We start from the raw sequence: 24754 nt of genomic DNA, 5'->3' as shown, positions 1-24754 counted from the left end.
CAAATTCATTTATTTATTTATGATTAAACTATAGTACATATTGTATTTTCTCTATTAAATCACTTGTTACTTTCACCTTTATAAACAATGGTTTTTCTCTTGATACAATAATATTAAATAAATTTTAAGATTTTAGCAAGTGTTTCACATAAACATTATCAATATTTTTAAATGTGGATCCAATTTCAATCAAACAAATATAAAGTAATCAAACTCATATAATTAAATTAAGATAGGAAAAAGAAAAAGAAAGTAGGTTGAACAAATAATTTTGATTGAAATTTTGTGAATACAAAAGATAATTGATTAGAAATTTCAGATTGAAATTTAGTGAATAAAAAGTATAATTAATAAAAAAAATTAAAAATAGTTAATCAAATTTTGTGACGGAATTTAACAAGTTTAGTCTTTCTAAAACTGATAAATATTCCACACTATATTATTGAAATGAAAAAAAAATGTATGTTTTCTTTTTCTTAAAGAAAATAAATTATTCTTTGTATTCTATGTATCTTCCAAACACTTTGTATTCTTCACTATACTCAAAATTTTATCTCAATTTTAAAACATTATGTCCATATTTTAGGAAGTTTTTGGGAGAGGTCACTTTAACATAAAAAATTTTGAATTCGTACTCTTGAGATAGATATATTTCTTTAATATTTTTCCAACAAAATATTTTAGTGAGTTATTTAATGAAAAAAATATTTTTAATCTCTTTAGTTAATGTTCAAAAATCTTTAAATAGACATACATGATGAGAAAATTGGAAATTGCCAAAGAGGAATCTACCAATTATATATTAAAAAAAATTACAAACAAATATATGAAAGGTATAGAATTATCTTAATAAAAAATCAAATTCAAATTTAACTTAGATACTCTCAAGTCTTACCTAAAATCTCAACCTAAATTAGAAAAATAAAAGAAAGAGAAGTTTATAGATCTCACTTTTTATTTAGTAAGCCTTACAAATTTCAGACTACTTATTTTTTTATTTATTTTTGTTTGTGAATAAAATAATTTTGAATACCTTATTAATAAGTTTTTTCAATATATACCCTTAGTGGACTTTTTGCTAGTGAAAAATAAATACCCTTTACATCAATGAGAATATTACAAAATCATTTTTTTATATCAATTAATTCTATGTTCATATATGAAACAAAAATGTGAAAACAGTATATGTTGACAATTTTTTTTTTTAAAATACAATTAAATTTATCACAACAATCACAAAACGTGAGATTTAAGAGTTGGTGTCTCCTCCGAAAACTAAAACTAGTGATGGTACGCAATAAAATTGAAGTCTCCAATGAGTGAAGAAAATGTAAAATTGGTGAAGCAACATATACTTTTGATTGACTCATCATCCATGAATTTAAGATAATGCGTGCTTCCCATGTGGTCGAGTTTTTCAAAGATTTTCATCATCATAATTTCACATAAAAAAAAAAGGAAAAAGAGATTGATCGTTATTAAAGTTAAAGAGAAGAGAACCTTACGTAGAAAAATGGCAATAGGGAGCATGCATTTGACCACAAGCATATAATGTTTTGGGTGATTGTGGCTCTTAATTATGAGTTAGTTTGATGAATGACTCATGTATAAGTGGTCGAGAAAATTTTGTTTTAAATTATTTAAGAATTCAACATATAGATCGATATGGTTGAAGTGATTTTCAAGATTTAACAACATCCATTTAACATAACATGATTAGTATAATTATGATAGAAAATGTTATTATAATATCAAAATTAATCCGATAACTCGCCTTAATCCAGGTCCAAAAAGCTTATTACTATGTTATAAATACGCACTCCACTCAAGATAAATGTACATAATTATTACAACAAATAATACCAACCATCAAATAACGAATAGTGATTTGAGTATTGTAATGCATTTTGCAAGTACTCCACCACATACTGAAACCGAAAACTGAAATCAAGGACTGAAATTATAACAATTATTTGAGGAGATAACTTCTTTTCAAACCATATAAAAACAATTAGAAAGTATCATTCAATAAGAACACTTATACTTGATTCTTTTCTTCTCCAACTCCATTTTAGAGTTCTATTAAATCTCTTCAATCTTGTTATGGACAAAAACTAATGCATATAATTGAGAGGGAAAAGTGTATTTATTGGCTTTTCTTACGTGTTGAAGAGAAGGTGAAGGTGACAAACAAATTTTCTTTGTCATGTACATAAAAAAATATAAAAGCGATTGTTCAATCAAAATGGGAAGTACTTGTCTTTTTCATACTTGTGTGTTCATTTTTCTAATATACTGTTTCTAGATAGTATTAGTACAAAAGTATAGGTGAAATTCATGTTTTCTTTCATATTATATTATTATTATAAAAAAATTATTAAATAAAAACTAATTTTAAAAATAAAAAATAATTATTTTTATATTAACTAAATTATATATTATTTTATAAACTAAAAAGTTATTAATATTTAAAATAATTTTTATTACTAAAAAATTATAAACTAGTTTCTAGAATGGTATTTGATCAGCTATCAAAATTTTAGCTACCAAAATTTAAAGTTATCAATTATTTTAAATTTTAAAGTTAGTAGCTAAAACTTTGGTAGCTAATTAGATAGAAAATTAATTTAAATTTTTTTATTAAAAATAGAAATTACTTTAGGTATTAATAAATTTTTAATTTATAAAATAGTATCTAATTTAGTTAATATAGTAACTAATTATTTTTTAGTAGTATATAACTTTGTTAATTATTCACTACTTAAAAGAATAATTATATATATATATTACTTACTCATAATTATATGGTTTGAGTAGTAAAAATAGAGTACTAAAAAAATCAATAAATTTTTTATATTTTTTATGAATATATAATTTATAAATTTATTATCTATAGTTATTAGAATGAAATAAAAGGAAGTAAGAAGAATTTATGCTAACAAATATAATATGATATTACTTAATATACTAATAAATGAATAAATAATCTTCCATCAATTTTTCATTATTTGTTTCAAGATACTATTTAATAAAATTTTCATACTGTTTCTTAATACTTCATCGTTCGTGGTCAAGTTTACTTAAGGAAATTTATTGATCTAAATTTAGATACTAATTGTATGTTTAATGAAAAATTGACTTGTTGGACTACATTCAAGAAAATGCACTTACTCACAAGGAAGATTTCTCATGAAAGAACTTCAAAAGGAGAGTGCTTCTAAAATGACTCTTGAAAGGAAGAGTGAAGAAATGAACATCAATTCTCTATTCTTTCAAAAATTATTTGCAAAGACAATAAGCTAGATTAATACAACATGTGAAAAAGTATAATACATGTTTTTGGATTTGTATATGAGATTGAATGTCATAACTCTTATTTGTATTTTATTTCTTATTGGTGTTGTTGGGAAATCTGCACAGATAGGATCGCATACTTGGTCACCCGATGCTATGGAGGGTCCCACTCCAGTATTCGCTTTGATTCATGCAGTTACTATGGTCACAGCTGGCGTTTTCATTTAACATGTGACAATTGTGATTTTAATGTATAATTAGAGAGAAGCTTCCATGTGCATACACATATGAGAGCCTTCTAAATTAGGTTAAAATTACGTTTGACCTACATGTGCACACAGACCAAAAATTACTCATCTTCAATCCTAAACTATTCGATTCAAATACAAGTTTAAATAACATAGTCTACTTGATTCAAGTACAAGTCGAAATATCCTAAAATACTTGGTCCAAATATAAGCTCAAATTATTTTTAGTCTACACATATAATGACCCACTAAGAGATTATCCATGTAATGAGTGTCTTGGGCCTACTATTTTTAGTAGGGATCCAATCTTCATTTATTCTTTTTGAGTTGTTTCTTCTAACACTCTTACATTTTGCTTCGTGCATCCCTATATTCTTCAAAATATTCAAATTATCCTTGACAGTTTTGGATGATTCCAAAAATAGGAGTGTTCCGTAAACAAAAGATATTTTCATAATAGAAACATTCCAAAAAGGTACCAGAAACATTCCAAAAAAGTAATTCAAAAGTTATTTTTACAAGGGATAAAATAGTCTTTTTAAAAATGATAGGGTGTAGAGAGAAAATTGTTGGGGTGCAGGAAGAAATCCCCTTCTTCTAGTCATTATTGTCCTTGTGGTAGGTCCCTTGGTCCAAGCTCTTCCATTACCATGACTGGTTAATCTCTTGCTTATCATTCTTCTATTATCTTATTTCTTAATTAATGTGATTATATGATTTTCCATCAATGTTGGACAACACCTTATTCAAGACATCAACTCATTGGTCATGATTTTCAATATAAATAATTTTATTAATATGTATTTTTACTTATTCACATATTAAGTGTTAATAAATTTATATAAGAGGTATAACATGATTATTAACTATATTTTTTTAGTCAAGCGATAAGAATTGCATAATAATCATTAATTTTACTTAACTGTATTTTTTATTAATATAAATAGTTTATCAATGCTCTATCTATTTTAATTTAACAGTAACTTCATATAAATGATTTATTATAAATATAAAATATAATTTATATTCTTAAAAACAATTTTTTATAGATCTTAATTATAATATAGTTCATAAATTAAAACAATTTATTATAAATATATAAAAATAAATATGTATCCTAGGCAATACAATTTTTTTTAAAATATAGTACATAAGGAATTGAGAAAATCCATGAGCTGTGAAAAATTCAATTCATTTTATTTTTTATTAAAGCTAAAATTATAAAATGTCATAAGCTTGGGAACCATAAATAACATAACAATTATTAAAAGTTAAATAACATTTATTCTCTTTATATATATATATTATGGGGTAAGACATCAACTTCTTACCTAAGAATATGTCCATAAAATTTAATTGAAGGACTCTGACCTAATGTCACTGATTGCTGTTATGTGGATTTTCTTTAACCATACAGAGTATCTATTTGTTGGAAAGTCTCACTATGTCTCAAACTTTGAAATGTGAATCATATATCAGTTACATAACTTCATTAATGTTAATTGATATTAAGCTAAAGTCTAACATTTTATATTAATATTGAGGAGTGTTGGACAATGCTACCGTAGAGTCTTGAGCAGATCCAAGGCTCAATATCGATCGATTGCATAAATATAATACACCTAAATAGATTCAACAAATCTAATTCGTGGTTAGCAATTAGGTAATGTAATTCTAAACGCAGATCCACTTTTTAACATGATTCAATAAAGAAAGCTTAATACAGATAATATAACTAACATACATTCTAAGGAGTAGGTATGTCATTAATTACGGTATATTTCCGAAAATTGAACACCTCTTTTACTGACTTGAACGTCGGAGAGTGCCTTCTGCAGGTATCTTCCATTCAACATTCACCTGAAACTGAACGACCAAGACCTAAAAGAGTAGTACAAAAGTCAAAGAAACAAGTTAAGATGTAAGTCGACTGAAAAAAAAAAATGAAACAAGTTAATAACCAGAAAGTGATAATATTGATTCAAATCTTTAAAAAAAATATATAATTAATAAAATATTAAGTCATCATGTTATAAAAAATATAACCTAAACCTAGTTATTTTTTATAAAAATGGACAAAGATATAAGTCGGCAGCCACCACTGGGCACATGCAGTAGATTACATATCTGACACTGTTTTATTAGTTCAATGCACATGATGTGAACAAACATTGCCAAATTTGTTGCAGAGATTTAAAAGCAGTCACAATCTTCATTCACTATATTCTTGGAATATAAGTAAGTCCATTTAATAATTTCCTGCACATTAAGGCATAAATTTGACCTATCATGTCCCATATAAGGCTAGAATGATTTTAGTTTAGAAGAAATATACTTCAAATTTCATTATCCAACTTTGTCTTTTTCATATTCTATTGAATTTTTTTACACAAGTTTATCAATTCATTAGAAATCCAAGATTGTACAAAGGAAAAATTATATTATTAATTTAATATTTAATTTTAAATATTAAAAAAAATATTTTTAATTTAATTTAATTTTATAAAACTGAGATGAGATTTGGGATTAATGTGAGATCTTTGTTTAATTATTTTTAAACCAAATTATCTATTCACTAAAAATCCAAAAGTTATTTATTTATTAAAAATATAAGATTGTGAGTTCAAATATTAAAATAATCATTAAATAAAAAAATTAAAGATAAAAAATAATTAATTAATATATTAACTAAACTAAATACCATTTTTTAAAATAAAAAGTTATTATTTTTAAAATAAAAAGTTATTAATATTTAAATTAATTTGTATTATTCATAAACAATTTTTAAATTAATATATAGTTATATACTAAAGTTTAACAACTTTATATAATTAAAATTTTAATAATTAATTAAACTTAATTTAAAGATTATATATTAATAATAGAAATTAATTTAAATATTAATAATTTTTTTAGTTTTTACAATAATATCTAATTTAATTAATTATTTTTAATCTTTAAATTTTTTTTATTTAATAACTTTTAACAGTAAAAAAAGAAATATTATATTTTTTATTTAGTATACAATTTTAAGGTTGTTTAATTATTTTTTATCCCATACCAAGTTCACCTAACTAATTTCTTTTACCTAACTAATTTGTTGAATAGAAAAACTACTAGAATAGAAGTGTAAAGAGTGAACTCAAGAATCAATTCTTGTTATTAAAGAAGTTATTTTCAACCATACAGAGAACACAGAAGGCTTAGAAGACCTAAAAAAACAACAACTCCTTGGAGATATAACCAAATTGTGGAATCAAATGGTATTGAAAACACAATTTTGAGTGGTCTAACCACATGTTCATGGTTTCCAGAGAATGGTGGTCTCTGCAATCATGGAGGTGACTACATAAGGATCCATGTTAGAAGCAGGCCTTCTGTCCTCAAAGTAACCTTTCCCTTGTTTCTCTGTGTCTCTTCCAACTCTAACTGAACTTCCACGGTTTGCCACACCCTTTGGAAAAAAAATGTTACATTATTAGTTGCTAACCTCAAAAAACATCACAAGACACCAAAAGATGAGGACTTACCCAAGAAAAGGTGTTGATGTCTGCAGTTTCATGTCTTCCTGTGAGACGTCTCTCATTACCTTTTCCATATGCTGCAATGTGCTCTTTGTGTCTCAATCCAAGCTTTTCAATGGCTTTCTTAATCACCTCATAACCACCCTCTTCTCTCATGGACTTAGTGCTGTATTCACCATTCATTGCATAATGAAGCTCTCAGAAAATTTATACATTTCAAACAATAATATGACTATAAATATTTTTTATAAAAGTTTTCATGTTAGACATCACGGTTAAACATATGTTACTGTACAACTTAACATCAGTTAGATCATATATTATTACCTATAGTTTGAGTGTGCTCCAGCTCCATTCCAATCTCCCTAATAACACAACCATGTAGCAATGAAGTAAAAATATTGAAATGAATTTATAACATAATTAAGATCAGTTATTCTTTGATTTAATCATATGTTTCAATCTTTCTACAAAGTTATCAACAAGTTTTACAAGAACATGTCTAACCGGAATAGGCTTGGGATCAAATGAAACAACTGCTCCTGCTAACTCTGTAATCCTCTGTAACATAAGAACATTTCATCAATGTTTTCATTGTTTTTTATTAATCATGTTCATCATATACAATCCTTAATGATAAAAAATGAATGTAACTTTGTGTTACCTCCAAAATGTAGCGAGCAGCCCACACTTCATCTCCAGCAGAGATGCCAACAGAAGGACCAACTTGGAATTCCCACTACAAAATAAATAAGCACAAAAATTAGTTTTCAATAAAAGCTAAGTTTGTTCATTGATTCACACTATGGAAATGCACTGATAACACTGTTATTTATCAGTTACTGTAATTTAAATTTGTGATTGTACCTGGCCAGGCATAACCTCTCCATTGATGCCACTGATGTTAATTCCTGCATAAACACAAGCTTTGTAATGTGCATCTACAATATCACGACCATAGGCTTTATCAGCACCAACTCCACAGTAGTAGGGTCCCTGTTCAAGTTAAACATTGATTGAGTTAGCATTATAAAGAAAAACAGAAGAAAAATGGAGAGATGAACTCAAACAATACTTGGTTCTTTTTGTTAACATGAATTTTACCCCTAGTTGTTCATGCACAGCAATTGAGACATTTATGCATATTTTGACCAAGAACCAATTCTTTTGCAAGAATTCCAACACATACTTTTGACTTTGATTTAGAGCATCAAATGCAGTGATCAATAAGTACAGCTTGTTTTAATTGGTAGAAGAAAACTCAAAGACAAAAACATCATAAACAACTTGAAGAGCAAGTTTGCCAGAAACAGAAAAAAATTAAGTGAATATAAGTAAGAAAAGCAAAAACAACTAGGATTTTGTCGTTATTCAAAGATAATGACCCTCAACATTACGTGTGATCAGAAAAACCAACCCAAAAAATATGATACAAACAAAAACAAAAAGACAGGGCGTGCATGAAATTAATCACTGTGTTTCAATTATTGCAAATAGTAAAATCGAATTTGGGAAAGTTACCCAAAACAATGGTAACATGAAAAACCCTGCTTGAAAATGGAAATAAAAATAGAACTAAAGCAAAGGAAGAAGGAAAAAAAAAGGCTTAAATGGTGGAAACATCAACTAAAAAGCATCCTTAATATTACTTTTAAAGTGAAGTGATTACTATGAAAATTAAACCACAATGCATTAATGTTTGTGATTAGATGGTACTATTTTAATTATTATTTATTAAAGGGAACATTTCATACCTGTGGCCCAGGATACCCACCAAGTGGCCACCCAAGTGGCCAATTCACATCTTTCTGCAACAAGGTGTACTCTTGCTCAATTCCATACCTGTCAGTGTATGTATATTCAGTTCAGGAAAGAGTAAATTCTAACAATTTCATGTATAAAAAGCATAATATAAAAGTGGTTTCTAGAAACTAATAATTGTTGAAAAACTGAATAATCCAAGGTAGAATTTTTGGAAAAAACATACCATGGTACCTCTGCAACAACATCAGGGTGACTGAAAATTTTGGCAGCATCATACCTCTTGTTGGTTGGAAGTGGCTCACCAGCTGGGGTGTAAACATCACAAATCACCTATAGATTTTTATTCAAGTGTGAAAACCTTGATCCACAAAATAGTATATAATTTGATTAACCAAGAAAAAAAGTTGCTTGCTTTGTTACTGCAAGCCAATTGTTCAACTTTGCAGACTTACAAGAATATTATTGCCTCTCCTAAAGGGGTCCTTGAAAATAGCTTGTGGGCTTCATCAAAGAAAACACCAACCATCAATTTCTTTTGTGACAAAATAAGATTAAATACAGAAAAGTGCACAAGGGGATTGGATCATACTATAGGATGACTTCACTGTCATCCCCAGGAGCTTGATCTGTGCTAGACCCATCATAGTTCCATTTTGGAAGTTTTGCAGGGTCATCCACTGGTCCAGGAAGAGTCTGTTTGTGCATAAACCACATGGAAAACCAACAAAAAAAAAAGGTTAAAAAATTAAAACTTTGTGATCATGAAAAAGTTTACACAATTAATTTATTAATCATCACTTGAGATGAAGAAAATAAAAACAATTACCCTGGCTTTGCTTCTGAGGTCCATACCAGATCCACCAACCCTGTTTAAAAGCACATAAAAATAATTAAATAATTCTCCTTTTGCTACATCATCAACTAGATCAAACCCAAGAACAAGATTCTAGCACCATCCATTAAAAAAGCCATCTTTTCTTATATGTGTTTGATGGAACAACATGTGAAAGGAAGCAGTGTTCCCAAAGGATCACTCAACATAAAACATACCATGAACCAGAAAGAACAGTATAATATGAATAAAGGGGTTGTTGGTTCATGATCACATTAGTGGAACAATAACATTCCTTAGTCAAAGATTTAAAAAACAAAACAGAGTCCCCTGTTTCTTCCACATGACTTAGGTGATATGATATGGCATGATAACCAGTTCTTGTGGTGTTTGAAAGAGATGCTCACCATATGTACTCAGCAATGATCTTTTCTGTGGATTCTGAGAGGTTGAGGTTGATGAGATCTGAAAGCAAAGACATGGTGATAAAGAGGAAAAAGATGAGTATGAGAGGATATTGTAGAAGATACCAAAAGGTGAAAAAGCTTTGATAGGGTGAAGTGAATGAATGAAGGACTTTGTTTGGTCTCAGAGTCCCTTTATAAATAACAACAATGACTCAGTGATGTCAATATTGATTGAATAAACCTAAGATTGTTGTTGCATAGACGTGTTTGAATGTGCTTGGAGACACTTTTTCTTCCACAAGGTTGAATTTTGAAACCCTGAATAAAATAGTGTCACTTTAATTAATTAACTAATTAATAATTAAGCAATTGTTAAAAGAATATTTACTGTGTAACCAAAAACTTGAAAAAATATTCTTAGCGTTGCATTTGCTGAGAAAGAGGGAGAAAAAAAATTATGAAAAATGAATAAAAAAATGGGTGAAGATTTTGTGAATAAAAACAAACGAGCATGTTTTGCGGCTAAAGTTTGATTATTATATTGTGAAATTTATAAGCACTTAACCAAAAGCAGGTTGCGTATTAACTAAGTACTTTCATTAGATTTGATTACATACTATTAACAACACTAATCGTTATTATTAAGTTATGATATTTTAGTATATAAAATATTACTATTCCACCAACTACTTCTTGTGGATACAGAAATTATATGTACATATTAATATTTTGTATCATTTGCGTCAAAACTTCATGATTTTTTGCTATTTTTAATTATGGTCTTTAAATATATTTTGAATAAATTTATATACTTTTATGTACCAAAAATAACTAGTGAGTTATTAATTTTATCTTTATTAATTAACTAATTAGTTAATGATGGTGACTTTATTCAATAGTAAAGAGTATAGTTGTAAACCTCGTATTAGTTTGTTTCCCTGAAAAATGTAAATGAAACAAAATGTAACAGATCTTTTTTTTTGTGAAAAAAATATTAAAATATATTATTTAAAAAAAATACACAAAGTAAAAGTTATAAAAACACGTATGCTATTATATACAATTAATTTTTTAAGATATAAATATTTTATAATCTATATCTATATATAATATATAATGGATAATTCCATCATAACTTTTTTTTATACAAAATTTTTATTTCTATTTTATGCTTTTGAAAAAAAATTATTTACGGTTTGTAACTACTATTTTATAGATATAATTAATTACTGATTTTACTTTTATTAACACTAGCAAAAATATAATTTATAAATTATCTAAGTCCTATTGATATATTGTGAAAAACATAACATAATAATTATATTGTGTTATTAGTATCTTTTTATATTGTCATAAATAAATTTTAAAAATAATTATAAATTTAAATTAAATTATAATATTGAAAATAATAAAATAAAAATTGTTTTTTATGGAGTTGAGAACTATTGAGAGATTATTATTTTTTCTTTTATCGATCTGTTCAGCTCCTTTGCAAATTTCTCGCCCTTCCTTTCCAATCTTGGCTCTCGGTTGTGTTATCGTTCGGTCCTATAAACGTGGTCTTCACCTAGGTTGGTCTAGTAATAAGGATCGAGATGTGAGATCAATCGTACTTACTGTTCTTATTAATAAAAAAAATGACATTGAGAAAAAATTTAAAACATTGAAGTTAAAGATATTTTTGTGTGTAAAAGAATGACAACTAAAACACTACTATTAATAGCAATTTTTACAATTAAAGAGTTTCATCTTAGTCAATCAAAATTCGGTATAATTTTTCTAATTTTCGTTTGACACTTTTGTATTTTCAGTCTCACTCCATTTATTTGTTTGAAAAAAAACTATCACATCTCAATAAAAAGTATTTTTCAAATCGAGACACATTTCTACTATATACACCAGTTTCTTATATAGGTGTGATTTTTTTTATTCCCTTTACAACTTTCATATATTTTTAAACTATTATATGTACAAAAAAATTTATTAGTTTTATTAACGACTAAAACTCATGCTAGTGATAAAAAAAATAACATAAAATTAAAAAAATTTGAAGAAAAATAGACCAAATCCATACTAATAAAAAAACTTTTAAAAAATAGTCTAAATATTGAAAATTTAAATCTTTATAAATCTTCTTTTGTAATAATTTATTTTTCATCCAAAAAATTAAATACAAAATTGTACTTGAAGAAGCTTACTTCAATATCACTCAAAATACCAACTGGTTGTTCTATCAAACCTTATATCATGATAAAAATATTAAAGTCTATTTTTTATTTTACTTTTTACCCGAATAAATTAATATCATAATGTTAGGTCAATGAAAGGGAATTAAAAGATAATATTTATGTTTATGCATTAAGAATATTTCATAATTATCTATCAAACATTAATTTCATTAAAACAATAAAAATAATAGGAATGGAATTTACTTTATTAATTTAAATATATTTATATTTTTATACTTTTTAAGTATATTTTTTGCAAAATTATTTGAAAATCATCAATGACAATGTCAAACTTCGCTGCATGAGAAAAGGTATATTTTGAATAAATAGTACTCGCAGAGAGAGTGTGGAAGAATTTTATACTGATATATAATTATAATCTGTAATATATTACAACTTTATCAAACTTTAAAATAATCATCTTAACAATTATATAACTAACTAGTTTAATTATACATAATAAAATAAATATTTTTATAAAAACACTTATAAATTGAATTCCTATATCTTTATTAAATTAAATAACCACCTTGAAGAAACACTTTTAAGTAATATATTTATGAGATGTAACTATTGTTAATGAAGGGTATTATTTGAGATATATCATAGACTAAAAAATTGACTGAAAATTTGTCGGTGAATATAAAAACAGTGTGAAAATGGTAACCGCTTGAATGAGTTCAATGTATGAAGAAGATAAAATTAAAAGTTTATATTGAAAAGATAAAACATGCTCATTTAATATTCTAAGTTATCATGGTTCGATTCACTTGGTACGATGCTGATCAATTTTGCTGATTAAGACAAAGATTTGGTTCAACTTTTTTTTATTAATTTAGTTAAAAAAAATATGGAACGTAATTTATATTTGTATGATATTAAAAAATGTATATTTTTGTAATTTTTTTTCTTGAGCAAAGGTGAAATTAAAATAGGTGATATTGAAAGTAATAATAATTTTTTTTTGAAAGTAATAATATTGCATGAAACATTTATTTGATACAAAGCTTGCAACTGGTTTTCTCTAGACTTCCTTGCAAGTTAATGGCGGTGAACTTATCACACAATAGAAAAAAATGAGCATAACTATCCAAATCCAAGGAATGAATATTTAATATTACCATTTGAGTTTATCTTGAAATGACATTAATATTTATATATTTTTTATGTATCTTTTTAATTGATTATTCTTGTATTCTGAACTTGCTGAAATTATGTATTTCATCAACAATGAATACAATTAATATTTAAACACTTTATGCCAACTTTAAAATGTAGAGAAGGTTTAAATAAGTAATATACAAAAATCAATAACTACTTGGGGGTTTAATATCCAGATCGAGAGAATGCTTATTGGCTCTAAAACAGATCCCTGGTCAATTATTTGCTTCTTCAATATCTGTGTAGTGTTATAGAGAAGAGGTTGTAATGAGAGAAACTAAAGCTAAAAAAATGGAAGTATACTATGTTTGCTATCAGTAGATTCATCTCTATGCTCAGATTCTATTCCTTCTAAATAACATGATTCCTGAATGCCGTGATCATTTTGGATGACAAGAACAAGATGAATGCAAAGAATGAACCAAAGAACAACTTGATGAAATATTTGACAGGGTCATTTTCATGATCAACATCTTCAGAAGTGCTGATCCGTGGATACATTGCTTTTGCAGACGGGAGAGCTTCCATTACTGCATCAGCCAAATCAGTGATGAAGGAAGGGGTAAGACCAAGAGCAGGTACACGTGCCCAATTCTTGATGCCAGATTCAAGAGCCAATTCCTTGTACTCCATGTCAATTTCTTCAAGAGTTTCAATATGCTCACTCACAAAGCTGGGATAAAAGAAGACACGATTACTTCAAGAGTTTACTCTCGTATATTCACAACTTTCGACAGTACTGTAACGATAATAATGTACCTCACGGGAACAGCTAAAAGACTCCTTACACCTTTTTTGCCTAGTTCAACAAGAACTTCATCTGTATATGGTTTCAGCCATTGTACAGGACCCACACGACTCTGAAAATTCATCCAACAAAAAAGGTATGATAACAGAAAAATAAAAGGTACACCAGAGAAAGCAAGAATACAAGCCAGCATTAGAATATAAAATCTCCATTTAACTCAAGAAAGTTAAGTTCAAAGAGTTCATAATCAAAACGAACCTGATAAGCAAGAGTGTGCTCATTACTAACTCCTCTGGCTTTCAACTCTTGCATGATCAAGAAAATGCACTCCTCCATTTGATCTCGGTATGGATCCCCAGCATCCTCAACGTAACTGACAGGTACACCGTGGGCACTGAAAAATATCATTGCCTACACAGAAAAAAAAAACACGGTTCAGACTGCAGTAAAATACATCACGCAGCCTTCAATTTATGTAAGAGGCATGTTGAAAGCATTTTCAACACGAAAATAATCTACCTCTTTTGGTTCAGAAAAGCTTTGGAGCTCTTTCTCAATTAAGTCAGCCATTGACTTAATGTAACCTTCTCGTTGATACCAAGAGTTTATAATGGAAACAGGAAGAGTAGACAAATAGGCATCCTCCCTGAATGAAGTGATATCAGTTGATAAAAGAATAATCCAAGAATCACCTAAGGGCATTGATCATGAAGTGTCAATAAGCAGTACCTGAATTCTTGCTCAAGAATGCGGACGCTTGATCCAGTTGTGGATATAGAAAATTGCGGATAAAGAGGTAGTACCACAAGCCTTGTTATTCTGTCCCTCTTAATCTGTCATGCAAGACAAGCTTTGATTTTAAACTCAAGTAAAAGACGAGCCACTTGAGCCCAGAATAATATAATTCATAATTAATTGTTCAGTATGTTATTTAGTTATGAAAAGAGAAAAAGGATGTGTGGGAGAATAATGAAGAAAGGCCACAAAACATGAGAACTCACTTGCTGAATTGCTTCTTCGGTGAATGGATACCAGTACCGCATCCCCACGTAAACATTTGAAGAGAGGCCCTTCGTTTCCAAAGCCTTTTTTATTGCAAGTGCCTGCACAAGCACAATGAACCATAAAAGCTTCATTAGTTCCAGAAAAATTACCAATAGAGATAACTTTGTAACAGGAAAAGGGCCAACAAAGAATTCTTGTTGCAGAAAAACACAGCGCAGCATATAATGGTAAAACCAAAAAATTGAACTCTACCTGATCATCTGTAATTTTGCGTAAAGGAGAGCCACCACCAATAGCAGCATACCCTTCCTTAGATTTAGGAGCCCGAAGTACAGAAATCAATTTTGCCAGTGGTCGCTGGAGAAACCTAAACAATCTTGGAAGACGAATGATGTCCTGTTGTTGCAATACAAGAAGCACATAGCATTCAAATTATATGAATGTACTAAGGCCAATATGGAATATACACAAACAAAATAAAATAACCAACCCTAGAGAAAACACAAACAAACTTAACATACAGGATCTGCAAAAAGATTAAACAGAAAAGGTTGAACGTCATTCAGTGTCTCCGGTCCTCCAAGATTGAGTAGTAGCACGCCAACTTTTTCTTCTGCAACATGCGTAGGAGGTTCTAAGGCAGCCACATCATAAGCACTTGTCTCCACAGAATAAGAAGCTGGACCAACTAGGTTTCTCCTGCCAGAAGGGTTCACACAAGGTGATCCACCAAGCAGGCCATTTCTTCTATTGGTGGAGTCAGAACACAAAAACAAAGACACTTGAGATGTAGACCTGTTACAATTTGAATGGCAATCAACACGGCCAGAATTTCGGATATCGGAACATAACCTGAAAATTAAGAGTGACCAAGCATTTAGTTAGCAAACTTTACAGGTGATCATCTCTCGCAGACAGACTCACCATGCATTCACCTTAGCCAGAAAATTTGCTAATAGGAATCTGGCAAAATAGCATCTCTAGCTTTACAATTACATCAAATATATCAGTTAGAATATGCTCCAGCCAATGAAGCATGTCTATTTTGGATTTTAATACATAGATGTATGTTAGAGAAAGAAGCAAGCGTAGTATGAAAACATAAGCATATGGAGGCAGTGATCTCTTCAACAATCTGAGAGTCCTAATCATAAACCGGTGGTATTATCACCATTAAAACAGTTTCCCATCAACAATAAACCGAAACAAACAATTAAATCTCTCTTGAATGCAATTTAGTCACAGAAATCCTCAATTAACACCAAACAAAATTTATGTTTAAAATGATCTCAACATGTATATAAACAAAGACGCGAAAGCATTGATAGCATACGAAAGCGGAATCGCCTAAATATGTGACAGAGAAAGCAAATGAGTGGATGATTGAGAGATATGATTTGGAATCTACGGTGGAAAGGAAAACAAATAAGGAAAGTAAAAAAAACCCTAAAAAATGGACAAACGCACGCTTACTTGTTGGCGGCGAAGGTCACGCAATCAGTATGGCGAGGGCCGGGCCTGAAAACGACGCTGAATCGATCCAGATCGCAGGCGGCAGCACCGAATTGCATCATTTCGACGGCGGAGGAGGTGAGGCCGGAGAACGAATTCTGCCACCTTGGAAACGCCGGCGAGAGAGGACCAATAAAACTCACTAATTAATTTATATATTAATTAAATTCACCCCGTCAACCTTTCTCAAGAAGGGTTTGGAAGACGAAAAAGCACTTTTATATTAAGTGCTTTGGTTGCCAAAGTTGAATTAAAAAAAGTCATTACCAAACAACCAATGAAGAATAAGTGTTGTATTGCGTGTTGAGAGAGGGACACTCCCACCTACCCTCTCGGTTTCGCACAACTTACCGCTCCTTTTCTCAACATAACAATGTCAGTCTTAGGAACAAGGTTAAGGTTTTCTCTTTCTTCTTCCATCTCCAAGCTTCCTCCTTTTCTTCCGAACCCTTTTTCTCTCTCTTCCTTCTACTCTCATTCTCAACTTCACCATGACAACGTTCACCACGCTGTCTCCCAATTGCTTTCTCTGTCTTCTCCAAGATTCTTAAACTCGATTATCACTCAGATGCCACAACCTTAACTACACTCATGAGTTCTCTGTCTCAAGGGTGAGATCAAGAAAGCACTCAACTTTCATGACAAGCTGGTAGCACAAGGATTTGGGCTGGACAAAGTGAGTTACGGGACTTTGATCAATGAATTGTGCAAGGAGAAACTGCCATGCAGTTGTGGACAGAAAAAATTAAAAAATCCATGGAAATATGAGCATTGTTGAAACTGAATCCATCTTGATTTTTTCATTGTTTTTTCATAATAATAAAGTATGTTTTAGGGTTTTCATAAGGGGTTTTTTCAGTCTCATTAAGATTGTGGTTTTCACAACATGAATTTTAACTTTGACCACAAGTAACATTTTATCTTTATTTCAAACATGGATATATTTTATAAACTCTTATTGTTAATTACATGTTTATCCTTCTCATATATATGTTCTTTGATATGCCCTGCTTTTAATAGTTTTTTCGTTATATTAATAGCATTTTTTTATTTTGAATTCAAACACGAATATATTTTAAAATATCACATTATTAATGATGGATTAAGTTCTCTAAGAAGAGGATGCACTTTATAACTATTGATTACAAATTAACAATTATGATTATAATTAGTTTTTAATTTTTTAGATATATATTTAATACTATCATAATTTGAAACCTTAAATAGCTAATTTATTACGTTATATATATAATGTAATTATTATTACATAATATATAATGAATATATTACATAATAATTTAAAAAATTTTAAGTATGAATATGTTTACTTAGCCGAATAATATAATAAGGATACCAATTTTTTAAAAGCTTTATAACTATCTACCAACAATAATAATAAAAAAATTACAACAAAACTTTTAAATAAATTTGTTTCATAATGTAAAGCTAGATCTTGAAAAAGTTCTGACTAACCTAATTTGAACCCTAACTGAGACTTCACTTGGGCTTTTCTCTTAAAAACAATTCCCCAGCCCAAGAAAAACAATATATTTTACTTTTTTTCTTTGGGTATTTCTTCCCGCACCCCCAACAAATGGCTTCTGCACCCATCATATTTGGAAAAGAGTATTTTATCCCTTTAAAAAATGACTTCCAAATTACTCCTTTTGGAATATTTTTGGAACATATTTTATGAATTCTAAATTTACCATTCCAAAAATTAAAAAAATTGTGTTCCATAAAGGATATTCTTGAATGTTTTTTCGTAGTCTAGATTTGCTATTTCAGAAACATATTTTGCTTACGAAACTCCTATTCCATAAACACCTTTTGTTTATGGAACTCTATTTTAGAATCGTTCAAAATTATCAAGGATTATTCTGGTATTTCAAATAATGTATGGGTGAAGAAAAAAAAATATAAGGATGCAAAAAGAAATACCTTTTTTTTTCTAACCGACTCAAGAAAATGTTGGCAAAAAAAGTATGAAAGGGGGACAATTTCTTCCCCACCTCCATATTTTCTTTTTCCACCTCCATAAATCTTTCAATTCCAAAATTACTCTTGAGTAAAAGAAGTAGATTTTTTTATTTTATTGTTTAATTATAATAAAATTTTGTATTTTAAATTTCAGAGCTCAGACTAGTCTTTGAAATACAAAATTCTAAATTTTAAAATTCGGAATGTATTTTTTTAGATTTATAATTTAAATAAGAAGGTTTTATCATTTATCATGGAACTATTTTGGTTGCCTCTAATATTAGGGCATCCACGACATATTCTAGTTCCAATGCATGAGGAACAATTGTTCACTTCAATATAAATGAATGAATGTTAACACCATAGCATGTAATATGACATTTTCTATTTTAGTTGTGCTACAAAAATAACGTAGAAAGTATCATTTTGCTTACTTGTTTAAAATGTTGAGGTACAATATTGGTTTTTTACATGATAATGTTACTTATGATTTTTTTACATTAATTGTTGATTGATATGAAAATTTGACATTTTGTATTGGTTATATAAATTGTACAATCAATATCAATATAGAGTGTGAATATTGAATATCATTAGATTTTCACTTTTTTTGTTTTATATAATGAATTGAGTTTGCCATAAACATTTTATTTGACAGAAGCACACTAATATATTACTTTTATGGTCTGTTTGTTTTTTTGCATATATAATAAACACACAGATATACTTTGTTTAGTAAGAAATGAGATGAAAATGTGAATTTTGAAAAAAAAAAATAAACACGTCAATAAAAAAAATGGCTTAAACTTTTAGTTCAAAAACTGCGAAGAAAGTTTGAAAAAAACTATATTTAATAGATTAATCTTTTACAATATAATTTACTTTTATTAATAATTACATTTTGTAAATAAATAATTAAAATAATAAATAAATATTAATAATATATTGAAATAAATTATTTTATTTGATATTAAAATTTAAATTAATTTATTAACATTTTAAAATATAATTTTTTATATATTAAAATTTGTAATAGTTTATTTATTAATTGAAAACATATTTTAATTTTGATTACATTTTCAAAAATTACTTTTTACATTAAATTTTAAAAAAAAATTATTTTCTATCAATTAAAAAATTAAAAATTCATTTAAACTCATCACATCACTTACAACTTTAAAAAACATTTTATTCATTTTTACTTTATTTACCATTCTTACTTTATTTACCTTCATTCAAACCACCTATTTTTTTTAACATTTTTTCTTCAATTTACTCTTGAGTCCAAACAAGCATTTAAGAAGGGTTTTCAACCATGTGAATCACTTATATAACTTATTCTTTATGAACAAGTCCTATTCAAAATCATTTGCTTTTTTTCTTGTTTTATATTTAATTCATTTATTATTTACATAAATCACTACAAGAAAATCATGAAATAGAAACTAATTTGTAGAAACCAAAATAATTAGTTACAATAGTAACTAAATTAGAGACCATTTTAAAAACTAAAAAGAAATTTGGTTTATAAATTAGTTTCTATTATTGTTAAATAGTTTCTAAATTGGTATCTAATTAGCAATCAAGGTTTTTGCTACCAAAATTAGAAACTAAATAATTGGTAGTTAAAACTTTAGCGGCTAATTAGATACCAATTTAGAAACTATTTAACAATAATAGAAAATAATAGAAACCATTTTTTTTTAGTTTCTAAAATGGTCTCTATTTTAGTTTCTATTGTAACTAATTATTTTGGTATTTAAAAATTGGTTTTTATTTCATGATTTTCTTGTAGTTATCTAAGGAGAGATTGCTTTTTAATTTAATAAATGTACACAACAAATTGTCCATTATTCATTCATATATGATCAATTTTATAGTGTAAATTTCAAAAGTCATTCTTAAGATGGTTTACTATTAATTAATCATGTACATAAACACATAATTTTCCAATGTTGGATGAGAGTGCTTGTGGTTTCTCTTTGACGGCTTGAAGGATCTATGAACAGTGTCTCAACTCTGAGCAGGTAGCATCAAGATCTTGTTTACAATCTTTTGAATAGTATTCTCATCTTACAATACTACTTCCTCATTCTTTTTCTTTAACCAATCTAACTAGGCTTTCTCACTTTTCACCAAGATCTTTTAACAGGTTTCACTGTTCTCTGTTGATTATAAGCTTAAATATTCAGTTTTAACCTTACTTATAAAACCCATGTGTTCTTACAAGTTCACCTTATATTAAGATGACTATGTATTGTGATACTCTCAATTATAACACTACAAGAAAATCATGAAATACAAATCGATTTTTAGAGACAAAAAAATAATTAGCTGTTAGAGTGACTAAATTAGAAATCATTTTACATACTAAAATTTTTTTGGTTTTTAAATTAATTTCTATTATTGTTAAATGATTTCTAAATTAGTATCTAATTAACAACCAAAGTTTTTGTTACCAAATTTAGAAACTAAATAGTTGGTAGTTAAAACTTTGATCCCTAATTACATACCAATTTAGAAATCATTTAACAATAATATAAACTAATTTAGAAACTATTTTTTTTTTAGTTTCTAAAATAATTTCTAATTTAATTACTATAATAACTAATTATTTTTTTCTCTAAAATTAGTTTTTAGTTCATATTTTTCTTGTAACGTAACTATCCTTACTAACTTTACTTACTTATATATTAAATCATTTAAATAAGAATGTTGATATCTTTACAATCATATATAAATTACAATTAGAAAAAAAAAATTGATGAATGAAGAATTTTAAATTTGTATTTGTATAAGTGAATTTATAAAGTGATGTCTTTTCATTGTAAAGTTGTTAAATAACATTCTCTTTTTAAGTAACAAGAATATTATTATTAAAATATAGTGGTGAAGAAAGGAAGTTGGGTCCATAAGATTTCAATTTGAAACTGCAAATGAGCATAGCTCCAGTGGTGCATTGGCTGTACGATCTGAATTAACCTGCTCGCAGGGTCCTGCTTCGTACACATTATTTCGTATATTATCAAAAGGAAAAGGATATATAAATCAACAAAAAATTATAAATGAATATGGAGGGAACTTTTCATATAATGATATTATTAGTGAAAAAAAAAAATACTATTACTGTTTTTGTCTGTTTCACAAAATAAAATAAATATGTAAGAAAATACATAAATTAACTGTGTTAATAAAATGGGAAATGCTGAAAACTGCGAGAAGAATGCTTCATCCAATAATAATAAAAGGGTAATGCATAATGCTAATGATAATAATAATAATAATAATAATAATAATAATAATAATAATAATAATAATAATGTATTACTAATCATATAATATTATATACAAATTTATCGAGATAATAATAATTTCGAATCACCTACTAATTGAGAGTGTAAAAATGCAGATATAAAAATGAGAAGTTGTGAGTAACAATGGATTTTCCATAGAACTGAACCTCATGGAATCATTAATATATACTTTCGCATGGATGATAAAAATGGAGAGATTGTACATGTAAATTTTTTAATAAACTTAATCATATGTTATATGAAGCCTACAAATTAGCACATCGCCTACAGATTAAGACATTTCATAGTATATAAATGATTGTAAATCTTACTTTATAAGTCAATTTTATAAGGTTGGATTAGACTTAAAGTCTACATCTTAATATAGTATTAGAGCTATTTTAAATTTATCCTAACAATTGTTTGTTAAGTTTATCAGACTATTTGTTATCAACTCGTTATCAAACCACTTATAATATATAGTATTACGTACAAGTTAATAATTTGGACGAAAAAATGTGTATGTCAAAGACATTTAATAAAAAATTAACAAAAATCATATGGTTTAAAAAAACTAATAATTTATCTGTTTGTTGAGTATTTGATGTGAAATTTTAGGGTTATTGAGTAGTCTCAATTATTGGTCCTTGTTGAATAGACAAGTAAATGTTTATTGAGTATAGTTCTGTTATCTGGCAGAGGTGGCAGCTATCAGGTAGAAGAATAACACATATATACCCTTAATTCAAAACTAGAAGAGTATCCTTTAATACAGTATCAAAATGCAAATAAGGTTTATTTATATATAAGATATAATAGACTTTCACCTTATAGTTCTTTATGAATAGGTATAGTCTATTTATGTATCGTTTTTGTTAATATATAGGTTTTGGTCTAATCTACCCGTATTTTTGTATTTTTTTTTTCTTATTTAATAATATTTTTTTTTATGTGATGGTAAATGATTGTTGTTACTTGAGGTGTCAGTCTAGCCGAGATCTTAAGTTGCATAATGATACCTAATAAGAAAGCTTTTATTTAAAAAAAGTAAAAAAAGTTTGATGGAAGTAGGTAGGTAGACAGCATGATTGGTGAATGGCATGTGGTGTAGCCAAACTCTTGGATAAGACATGTAAAGGCCCTGAGACAAACTAGCAGCACAGATCTTTTCGCAATTCAATTATCAATACTTTGTACTTATCTATATAATCAATTATTCAAATATTCACACTATCTCTTCACCATACACCCCACTACAATATAAAATACAAATAATAATAATTTTTAAAATAAAAAAATTATTATATTAGTTAAATTAAATATTATTTTATAAATTACAAAATTATTGATATCTAAAAGTATTTTTATTATTAATAAAAAAAATATAAAATATTATATAAAATCAGATTTATTATTTGATAAAAACTATTTTATAATTTTTTATTAATAATAAAAATGTTTTTAGATATCAATATTTTTTTAATTTATAAAATAATATCTAATTTAATTAATATAATAATTATTTATTATTTATCTTTAAATTATTTAAATTGATTTATTTATAAATACCAACTAAATTCTTTTAACTTAAAGACATATTTTGAAAATTCTCAACTAGTTCGTAAACTTATTGTTAGTATTTTAATGTAGATATTATATATGGGAACGAATATATTAAAAATCTTCATTATATTATAATTTTAGAAAGAGAAATATTTTTTTTCTAAAATATGAACTCTATTCGAAGAGATGAAACAATCTTAAGATTGCCTTGTGTTATATCATAATACTAAAGTGACAGAGTTGTTAAAGTAATATTTTTTATTATATATATATATATATTTATATTTATATTTTGTTTACATGCAGTAATGAGAAAGACTTCTCTCATGTTTTTATTATTTTTTACTTACTATCAACAATTTTAAGTTATCTTAATATAAATTTGTCGTTTGTTTTTATCCTCGTGTTGTTCATCATTTTGAATTTTGATTCTTCTGAGGGTAAAAACTCTATAATTTTATATCATCACCCAAGATTTTAGTCCCATAATATCTTAATCACCTGAAAAGGAGAAAATATTTTTTTAGTATATCCAAAAGTTTTACTAAATTTAATAGTCGATATCAATAATAAAATTATAAAAGAAATAAAACAAAATTATGATAAAGTTACCATCATATTCATACTCATACATATTTATGGCTAAAATGTAATTCTACTCTTCTTTTGTTAAGTCTTCTTTTAAGTTTTTAGAAGAAGATGGATAAAATAAATGCAAAGTTGCATAGTTTTAAACTTTTAGCTCTCTCATATTTTTTTGTCAAGGTATTGATGTGTAGTTAGTTTTGTAACTTTAAAATTGATAATAAATTGAATTTTATTTGATTTAATGTGTTTTTTTTCTTTTATTAGTGTCTAAATTTCTTTAATAATAGGTATCAATTCCATGAATTTCTTTATATATAGTTTTTGTTTATGGAAATTTAATTATATCACTAAATAAAAACCAATTTTAGAGACAAAAAATAATTAGTCACTATATTAACTAGATATTATTTTAGAGATTAAAAAAATCATTAGTATCTAAAATAGTTTCTATTATTTATAAAATTAATAAATTGGTTTTTAAATTGATATCTAATTAGCTACTAAAATTTCAGTTACTAATTACTTTAGATTCTAAAGTTAGCTGCTAAAAATTCAGTATCTAATTATATATCAATTTAGAAACTAGTTTATAAATTTTATTACAATA

At 27.1% G+C, this 24754-nt stretch overlaps 2 protein-coding genes across 2 annotated transcripts; both read right to left on the bottom strand.

Annotated features, from left to right (window-relative positions):
• Positions 1-6679: 6679 nt before the first annotated feature.
• LOC137837919 (glutamine synthetase PR-2) lies at positions 6680-10580 on the bottom strand. The gene is made up of 12 exons (XM_068647097.1): positions 10070-10580; positions 9657-9696; positions 9420-9523; positions 9283-9331; positions 9054-9160; positions 8821-8908; positions 7934-8062; positions 7731-7805; positions 7574-7627; positions 7394-7431; positions 7073-7232; positions 6680-6996 (listed from the first exon to the last, which is right to left on the bottom strand). Exons 1-12 carry the CDS (start codon positions 10141-10143, stop codon positions 6844-6846), a joined length of 1071 nt encoding a protein of 356 aa, XP_068503198.1. The 5' UTR covers positions 10144-10580; the 3' UTR covers positions 6680-6843.
• Positions 10581-13528: 2948 nt separating this feature from the next.
• Positions 13529-17179, bottom strand: LOC137837918 (ferrochelatase-1, chloroplastic/mitochondrial-like). Its single transcript, XM_068647096.1, has 9 exons — positions 16685-17179; positions 15733-16063; positions 15464-15607; positions 15208-15309; positions 14936-15039; positions 14726-14852; positions 14465-14617; positions 14218-14318; positions 13529-14131 (listed from the first exon to the last, which is right to left on the bottom strand). The coding sequence occupies exons 1-9, from the start codon at positions 16783-16785 to the stop codon at positions 13810-13812; spliced, it is 1485 nt and encodes a 494-aa protein (XP_068503197.1). The 5' UTR covers positions 16786-17179; the 3' UTR covers positions 13529-13809.
• Between the last annotated feature and the right edge of the window lie 7575 nt (positions 17180-24754).

This window comes from Phaseolus vulgaris, chromosome 4 (genome assembly GCF_000499845.2).
Source record: "Phaseolus vulgaris cultivar G19833 chromosome 4, P. vulgaris v2.0, whole genome shotgun sequence".
NCBI lineage: Eukaryota > Viridiplantae > Streptophyta > Magnoliopsida > Fabales > Fabaceae > Phaseolus > Phaseolus vulgaris.
This window is presented reverse-complemented; position numbering and strand designations above follow the sequence as displayed.